The sequence below is a fragment of the Portunus trituberculatus genome, chromosome 24 (genome assembly GCF_017591435.1).
Source record: "Portunus trituberculatus isolate SZX2019 chromosome 24, ASM1759143v1, whole genome shotgun sequence".
NCBI lineage: Eukaryota > Metazoa > Arthropoda > Malacostraca > Decapoda > Portunidae > Portunus > Portunus trituberculatus.
The window spans coordinates 13,404,956-13,414,575 of record NC_059278.1 but is presented as its reverse complement, the minus strand read 5'-3'; the positions used below and the strand labels follow the sequence as shown (position 1 = coordinate 13,414,575).

Genomic DNA, 9,620 nt, shown 5'->3' with positions numbered 1-9,620 from the left:
TTATGTTTCAGGCATCAAGTTTACCTACTGTACTCTGACTGCTCTCTCTCTCTCTCTCTCTCTCTCTCTCTCTCTCTCTCTCTCTCTCTCTCTCTCTCTCTCTCTCTCTCTCTGGATAATCAGATAGATGAACGGCTGTAAAAATAATTAGGGAATATAATTTGCAAAACTGAGCTCCCTCACAGAGAAAATAAAAGTATCAAAAGAAATTGTTTGGTGTAATTTATGAAATGTTCTAACATTTCTTTCCCTTAGAATCACGAACTGGGTATACAAATTAGGTTGTATTGTATATAGGCATCATAAGAGTAATATAAGTGGCTGGAACTGATGAAAGATCAAGTTAAATCTTGTGTAAACAAGCAAAAATTATCCCAGTTCAGTAAATTCTTATGTTAATGTCCGTAAAAAGTAAATGACTCAAGAAAACTGCAATTACATACATACAACGATACATTGTCATTTCACTTTTTCTTACAATGTTTTGAGACTGGCATGTTGGTGACAATTGAATAGTGTCAGATGAATTATTGCAGATGCATCCCTTGTCGTACCAGAAATGAAACGGAGTCTGAAAGCCCTAAGCCAGTGCGTAGCGTAGGCCACCAGCCGGCTAGTAAAGATCTATGGTTTGCCTTATAAATAATGTCAGGAATTAATCTGACTTCTTTTTAAGCCTCATTCTCCTCCAGCAGGTGGTGGTAGACACGCAATCCAGCAACAAGTCTTCATTCCTTTACGCTTCACGACTTCAATGACAACTGACCAATGACCAGTCGCAGTCAGTTGGTGTGTGTCCGTTGCCAGGTGAGGGTCGAAGCAGTCTGCTGGCTGGCGGCCGACTGCACTCAGCCATATCCTTCAGTCCAGCCACGTGACAAATCTTTGCTTTATTTATTTATTTATTATTTTTTTTTTTCGTGAGAGGTAACGGAACAAACAACCATAATATCTGTTCAGAACCAGAGTATTGCACTTGATTATAATAATGGAAATATCAGCTTGCCTCGTGGTCCTTTGAAAGCATATATACCGTATATATATATATATATATATATATATATATATATATATATATATATATATATATATATATATATATATATATATATGAAATGCTTTGTAGTACTTTGCCCCCTCCCCCCATCTCTCTCTCTCTCTCTCTCTCTCTCTCATTAATTAATGTAATTTGTGAAGATCGTCGAATTTAGCATTAAAGAAGATAATATAGACATTCTTCCTATTTACACAAGAATCAAAGAATGCTGTGGCATGGATGGCAACGAGACGAACTCGGAATGAGCGAAGACAGTGTCGCGAGGCCCGCTGGGGCGTGCTGATGAAATGGAGGGACGTCAGTGGTGGTGGCGATGGTCGCTATTCTCTCGCCTTTTACTGTTTATTTTCCTCCTCCTTCCCCTTGAGGCGTCACTGACATCATCTGACGAAACTGAAGGTAATGCATGTACCTGTAACCAACAAGTGAGATTGTTCATGTGCATTAAGGTGACTTGATAAAGCCAATTCTGGAACGAAATGTTTCTAATGAAGGTGTGCGCAATCTTGAGACATTTTCAGATAATTTAACTGATAGTTTTTGTTAATTTAAAACGATTTAATGATGCTAGTTCTTGAACGAAATGTATAAAATGAAAGTTCGCAATCTGTGGCAGTTGTGGTGATGTACGAAGGATGCGGTGACGCGGCCCACACAGGAATGATGCTTGCCTCGCCCACCACACACCTTCTGAGGCTTCCCTGCCGCGCTGCCTCCGTATCATCCCTGTCCACCACCGCCAGCGTTTCGTCGCACTCCTTTCCCGTGGTGGTGATCGCCTCTTGCTCCGTAATCAACACGGTCATCTCCAGCCTTGCCACCAACGCCACGGTGGAAACAGGCCCCATCTTTCCAGTGCCTTCTACCAGTCTGCTAGCCTGCCCCATGGAGACCCAGACTGAGATCGCCGCCGCCACGCCCGCCCTCCATCCCGTAGAAAGAGTGTTGAATGCCCTACTGTCCTGGATGACCTATCACTCCTGGAACACCCTCACTGTGTTGCATGATAGATTCATTGACCACGTTACCTTCACCTTCTTCAGTGAGTGCTATTATCATTACAATTTGTGTATTCATTCATTTATTTATTTATTAATTCATACATTTTATTTTATTTTTATTATTTATTTGCTTTAATTAATTATTTTTTTATTCATTTATTATTATTATTATTATTATTATTATTGTTGTTGTTGTTGTTGTTGTTGTTGTTGTTGTTGTTGTTGTTGTTGTTCTTGTTTTTCATTCATTTATTTTTTTTCCCTCCTTTTCAACGGTGCTAGATTCTGTGAGTTTTGTCTTGGTATCTTTTAAGAATGATCGAAGACGTTGTGATTTTACGGGAACTTCGTACTGTGGCAGCAGCTATCAAAACATTCTTTAGCAGTCCATTTTAATTTGTTGCAGTGAAGAGGCTGCTGGCGGAGGGTGCTCGTCTTGGGGCTCGGCTTTCGTTTCGGGAAATGTCCTCTGATGCCACTAACGAGACGGTAGCGGAGGTGGTGGCAACAGTGGTGGATGCCTGGCGGAATAATGGTGCCAACCACGTTACTGTCATCGCCTCGGAGGAAACTATTGTGCACCTCTTGCATGTGGTGAGGAAAACACAGTTAAAGGCTGGTTCACACGTATCAATATGAGACTGAAATTGCAAGTCACTAGTAGTGTCGACTGAACCTTTCTAGTCAGAACACGTTCACACGTAGCGACTGGGAAGTATCGGCTGGTTAGCGGGAAGTGAATGTAAACAAACAGCTACCTAACAAGATGTCTTACTCTGGTGACGATGACGATTGCTATCAAATTTAATCATCACAAGTATTCAGTCCTTACCTCCAACAACACCGTGCATAGAGAGAAGCAGTCATCGGAGAATGGCAGGTATCTCATTGAACCCGGATTTGCGTAAGCTATTTTGCTGTAGAATTCACCTTAGTGTCCCAGATGTGCGCTTTTTCCCTCACCAACTCCAAAATCTTCTCTACATCGACACCACATTTTCAAACCTTTCTCCGTGACATCACAACGTAATCAAAGTCGCAAACCGATTGAACAAGACCAGCATGTTGGTCTTGTTTTGCGACTGGTTTTCCCATTCGCTAGGTACCGATGTTCAATCGGAAACTTTACCGACTTGTAATTTCAGTCGCATATTGACACGTGTGAACCCTATACTGTGAGGCTTTAGTGAAAATACGAAGTTATTGTCAGTAAAATAGGTGAAACTCATTTCTTGAATTATGTACGCGAGACATCTCTGGTGAACATATAAGTTAATGGCTACGACTATAGACTACCTCCTGTTCTGTAATTCTCTGCTTCTCCTTCCCCTCCCGCAACCTGCTTACGTTTACTTTTCATGTGGGGCACTGCAGATCCCTGGATTCGAGGTTGAGGACGGCGAGAGTGACTGCGACTGGCTAATCTTCACCAGCATGAAAGCCAACGTGCCGCGGGAGTACAAGCCCACTAATGGCCACAATGTGTTCTTCGCCGACACTCCGGTGCACATGGTGAAGACACGGGCATTTCATTGAAGTAACACTAACGTTTTCATCAATGGCTCAATGGCCGATGTACTTATTGTGGTGATCATAAATTTGAAAAAAAAAAACTAAGGCTATTTCCATAATGCCTGGAAACGGGACCTTCTTACTTGACACGTTTCCTATAAGTTTTCAATAAATGGAAAGTAATAATATGTGACAAGCAAAATATACCTAATGATAAATTGCCTCTTCCCTTTCAGACGCTTGAGGAACGAAGTCGGGCAGCTGTGAAGATGGCGAGAGATTTTGTAGACACCTGTCATGCCCCTCAGGTGTGTGTGTGTGTGTGTGTGTGTGTGTGTGTGTGTGTGTGTGTGTGTGTGTGTGTGTGTGTGTGTGTGTGTGTGTGTGTGTGTGTGTGTGTGTGTGTAATGTAAAACAGAGATCATACCTTTCCCATTAAGTCGTACGTGTTTCACTTACAACATTACACTTTTATAAACCCAAAAGATTATTACTGTAATTTTTCTCAGTGTTCTCTAACTGAAATTCTCTACTGTAGTTACATGATGAGCCGCTGAGGCCACTTATGCTTTGTTTACACTGCACCCAGGAATATATAGACTTCCTACACTGCACCAACATGATTCCGTCTCATTCTCTGCATACCCAGGCCCCTGACGTGACGGTGTATGTGCGGAGGCCAGACTACGAAGCTGAGCTGGTGCCTAAAGTGACCCTTGGACGGCCTCGCCCTCGCCTTGTTCCCGCCTTCACGTGGACACCGCCGCCTGCACACCCCAGCTGGGCATACGGTAGGATACAGCAGCTGTCCTCCTACGAGCAGTATCTCCTGTACGGCGCTCACCTCACCGTGGCCACCGTAGAGGTTAGTGTAAGTCTTGCTGGCGAAATAATTGGAAGGAAAAGATGTTAGACTACATAAGAGGATCAACCATTTAGCCACTAAAGGTTAGAATATAGTTTTAGTAAATTTGGATAAGCTAACCTAACTGACTTACTCTAACCTACTGTACTGTCACACCGAAGAATTGAATGAAAGAGATCGTGGATCGTGGAGATTAGCCATCCCAGCCACTTTCTGAGGGGCAAAGATTAAGTATATAGATTAGGACAGCTTAGATTAAATTTGGGTTAACTAACCTAGCAACTTATACTGACTTTACATCAGCGTGACTTATCCTAATACCTCATAGAAATAGATTAGGGTTAGTCGTTATTATTTGGTTATGGTCCACCTTGAGGGACGAAAAAAAAAAAATGTACCTATTGGTTTTCGTGAGGTGAAGGTCAGAGTTGTAGTTTGGGGGATGGTAGGGACGAGCAGAGACAGTTCAGTAGTAGTTAGAGATAATTAAAACCAGCGTATTGGCTAACAACCATCACCTTGTCACTCCTCTTTCTCTCCTCTCCGCATCCCTCCACAGGGAAGCCCCTTCATTGAACCGTTGGGCCAACCTAACTTAAATGCCACGTAAGTCGATCTGACACTTGTTTTTGCCATTTTAAACTCGCACCTAACTATCTTTTTTTTCTCCTTCATTTGTTTATTCATCTTTTATTTTCTTTTCTTTTTTTTTTTTTTGGTTCCTTCGTGTTTTTCTTTTTATTTCTTTTCTTCCTTCCTTTATTTTTAAGTATATCGTTCTTCACTTGTTTGTTCGTCTTTCTTTTTCCTTTACATTATCTCCTCGTGTTTTTTTTTTTTTTTTTTCTTCCTTTGTGATTTTTTTCTCTAACTATACTCTCTTTTTTTGTCATTTGTTTGTCTTTCTTACATTTTTCTTTCTTTCATCATTTGTGTTTTTCTTTTCTTTTCCTTCCATTGTTTATTTTTCTCTATTTATACTTTCTTCATTTGTTCGTTCGTGTAACTTTCTTTTCTTGTTTCTTCATATTTTTGCTTTTTCTTTATTTTTCTTCCTTTGTGTATCCTTCCATTTTTTCTCTCTTTTCATTGTTTCCCGTCTTCCTTTTCTATTTGTCAATTGTAAGAGTTCTCTCATTCACTCTGTGTCGGTGTGAGTGGCGAGTGATGAGTGCGAGACAATGATGGCCGCTTTCTTGTTACTGTTATGGCTAGCTGCGGTCTTGCTTAAGTGTGTGTGTGTGTGTGTGTGTGTGAGAGAGAGAGAGAGAGAGAGAGAGAGAGAGAGAGAGAGAGTTTCGAAGTGATAGTGTTTAATTTCTTGCTAATCTATAAGTCTCTCTCTCTCTCTCTCTCTCTCTCTCTCTCTCTCTCTCTCTCTCTCTCTCTCTCTCTCTCTTGTTAAAATACCAAGAATATATTTTTCAGTAACTCGTAGTGCAGTGTCGCTGGGGTACAGTAGATATTTTCCAACCCTGCCCTTCTGATAAAAAGTAACTAATATTTCCCCACCACTTATAGATACAAGGGGGCATTCTCCGGGAGTGTAATTTGGCTGAGTCGGGATTATACGTAGGGGAAGAGGTGACGAAGTGCGTGCCTGTCTCGCCAACCACCACTGCTTAACATGTATTGTGCCGCAGTGACTTTGAAATGATAAATAGTGGGACTTCCCTCATTACGTACAACATTTTTCTTCCTACCTGTTCCTCCTCCTTCACAGCTATGAGTCGGTCGATTAATGGCTGCCACACTGCCTATGCCTGGTGGCGGACAAGCAGACGGGTGAGTGTAGGCGGCCTTGTGTATTGTCCGCCAGGCTCCCGTGACATGTGAAGACGAGAGAATAGTTCATCGTTACCTTCATAAACAAACTGCCATTTCTTATACCTTACAGATTATCGATATGCAAACTGTACTATGTTAAAGAAAAAAAAAGTTGATTCAGTTTATTGTGTATTGTCTACCGCAGGCTCCCGTGACATGTGAAGACGAGAGAACAGTTATCGTTGCCTTCATAAACAAACTGCCATTTCTTTTTCTTTGCAGGTTATCGATATTACTGCACTATGTTCATGTTAAAAAAAGGGAAAAAAAAGTTAATTCAGTTTATTAGACATAAAAAGTGCAACAGTGAGGGTAGTTTATTATATTTGTAAACAAACCACCCATTCAGAGAGAGAGAGAGAGAGAGAGAGAGAGAGAGAGGAATTTCAAACTGCTACAGAGCATGTTAAAGACGCATAACCTGTCAGTTGGAGACGAGAGGTGTGGTAAAGAACAGTGATTACATACTAGTTTAGCGTCTCCTTCATAAACAAGCCACCTGTCATTTCTTGTACTTTCCCTGTATTTGATATGAAAAACTAGCATTTTCTTAACTTTCATATTAAGACCAACAAATCTTGATGCATTTTAAGACCATTAGACAAGACAATGGCAAATGTAGCAATAAGTGAGCGGCGTTATCAAGAAGAGAAAGAGATAGATAGACAGAGAAAGGGAGAAAAAATTTAAATCAACTGAAAGAACTCCTCTATAAAAGATTATGGTTCCTTTCTTTTCCTTCACATCCTTTGTATAGGAGAGACCCTTTGTATTGTTCCCCAGCTCATACAAAGTGAATAGCGTATGACTTGTATTGTCCTCATGTGTTCGTTCAGTGCTCGTTCCTTTTTCCAACGTCCCTGAAGTGAATCATTCAGTCACTCGCTCACCTCTACTGAAGGTTAGGGATGTAAGCGTAACAGTCTAAGAGAGAGAGAGTGAGTGAGAGTTCTGAACCACTTTGCTCTCTCACCACGACTAGGTACTTTCAGAAGCCACATACGAGGGGTGATCAAAAAGTAATGACAGTGAGACCATATATTTTCACAATACAGAGGTAAATCCAAATAGTAGCCTACTTTCCTTCAAAGTACTCCCCTCCTGCCTGTATGCAGCGTTCCATCCTCCTTCGCCACTTCATGAAGCAATCACAGTACTCAGAAGCCGATACACCTCGTAGCTCTGAATTGACTGCTCGTGCAAGATCTTGTATGTGATGAAACAGCTTCCCTGTGATCGCACCCTTGATTTTTGGAAACAACCAAAAATCACAGGAAGCAAGGTCCGGCGAGTAGGGTGGGTGGGGGAGAAGTGTGATCCCCTGCTGCTCCAGGAACTGCACAGTGAGGCGAGCTTTGTGGGGGGCAGCATTGTCTTGGTGCAGCAAAAGGCGCGATCGGCGACGGGTTGGTGCAGACTTGGCCTGATGTTCCAGGACTTGAGGAAGGACGTGGTCAGTGTAGTACTGGGCTGTGATAGTTGAGTGTTGAGGCATTACATCCACACACATTGGTCCTTGAGAATTGAAGAAGATGGTGAAAAGGCGCTTCCGGCTGCGAAATCTTTCCTTCAAAATCTGAGGTCAAGGCTCTTCATCACTCAGCCACACCAAGTTAGACTGCTTGTCTGTGATGGTGAAGAAGGAAATCCAACACTCATCTCCAGTAGCAACACCTGAGAACCGTTTCGGACCATTTGGCTCGAATTCAGCCAGCCATAGACGACAAATCCGCACCCGTTCGCTCTTCTGCTCTTCCGTAAGCAAATGAGGTATCCATCGAACACACTTCTTCCTCAGCCCTAAGTGTTCATGCACGATGCCATGTGCACTCCCATAACTGACACCAAGCTCCAAGGATAAGAATCGAAGAATAACAGTTGGATCTTCGTCAATGATGGAACTTGCACGGACCGTTGTTGCTTCGGTCACGGATGTGGAGGGCAGCCAGGACGATGATCATCATCTAGCTGAATTTTTCCGGCTGTGAAAGCTCGAATCTAGCGGGAAACAGTTTCCAGTGATGGAGTAGACTCTGGAAAAACTTCCAATAATTCCCCTCTGATCTTCGTTACTTTTTGCTTGAGTTTCCACCTTGTGAAAGTGCAACCTTCTTTCGAAAAATCCATGTATCCAGTTAGAGGCATAAACCAACAATGACAATCGCACAGCACAGCGAGAAAATGTAACCCAGACAAACAGCAACAAGATCAAACGCGTCCCAACAGGCAATACTTGCTCCCCTCCCTCCCACCATATATATAGTATCTCAGCTTCGAGTCCGACTGTCATTACTTTCTGATCACCCCTCGTATATAATCAACCGGTTTCTCAAGACTGTTTCTCCTTTTGATTATGTAAAAATCTTAATTTACCATTAGAACCTTAAAAGCTCGTGCAGCTTCAATAAGAGCCTTTTAATTGGAGAGAGAGAGAGAGAGAGAGAGAGAGGTTTATCAGCATTTTTACTACTTGGTTGGAGAAGGAAAGAGTGAAGTACTGTAATGGAAAACAACTTACTTTCTATTTCCTAATTCTTTTTCCCCTTTGTAATTTTGTGGCTGTTAGAATAATGACCTATGCACACCGATCATCCTACACAGCTTAGAAGAAGAAGCTACTGTAAGTGCTGTAATGGAGAAAAAACAAAATAACAGTAGTAACATCCTTAGCTCTCCTAATTCTTGCTTTTTCCAATGTGGCGGTTAAATTGAAAAGTTAAGTGCTGTGTTGGAAAAAACGAGAACAATCTTATTTCTCCTTATTCTTGTTCTTCAGTGGCGTGTGGCGGTTAACAGAGAGTTTATATATAACTTTATTAATGGAGGATAAAACGCTGCGGTGAAAAAAGAAGAGGTTAAAAAGTGGTAAAAAGAATCCCTCATGATCTTTTGTTTCCTTCCAACGGCAGTGACAGCGTGCACCAGGAGAGACCGGACCATCTGCCGCCCCACATCAACTGCAGCCAACCACGAAACTTCTCCGGGTTTCTTGTGGACATGCTCAAGGTTATCAGCAAAGAGATGAATTTCACGTAAGTTATTTAAGCCTTCTTGCCCGCTCCTTCCCCACCCACCCCATCTCTCTGTCTCTCGCTCTCTTAAATATTCTGTACCGGAATTTTACACCATTGAAAAGGTTCTACTTGAAGTTACGTGGGTTTTTAAGGTTTTAGTGGCAAATTAATAAGATTTTTACACAATTAAGAGGATAAACAGTTTTGAGAAGCTGGTTATTCATCTATGTGCACTTTCAAAATAGTCTTGTTGAGAGCAAAACGTTTTAGAATATGGTCTCTCTCTCTCTCTCTCTCTCTCTCTCTCTCTCTCTCTCTCTCTCTCTCTCTCTCTCTCTCTCTCT

At 41.9% G+C, this 9,620-nt stretch overlaps 1 protein-coding gene across 1 annotated transcript in view; it reads left to right on the top strand.

Moving 5' to 3' along the window:
• Positions 1-1,257: 1,257 nt before the first annotated feature.
• Positions 1,258-9,620, top strand: part of LOC123508376 — a 31,280-nt gene continuing 22,917 nt past the window's right edge. The window contains exons 1-8 of the mRNA XM_045262056.1: positions 1,258-1,456; positions 1,674-2,099; positions 2,465-2,652; positions 3,433-3,570; positions 3,807-3,878; positions 4,220-4,435; positions 4,995-5,041; positions 9,172-9,294. Coding sequence (XP_045117991.1) covers positions 1,345-1,456; positions 1,674-2,099; positions 2,465-2,652; positions 3,433-3,570; positions 3,807-3,878; positions 4,220-4,435; positions 4,995-5,041; positions 9,172-9,294 — 1,322 coding nt within the window. The 5' untranslated portion in view covers positions 1,258-1,344. The remainder of the gene's footprint in view (positions 1,457-1,673; positions 2,100-2,464; positions 2,653-3,432; positions 3,571-3,806; positions 3,879-4,219; positions 4,436-4,994; positions 5,042-9,171; positions 9,295-9,620) is intronic.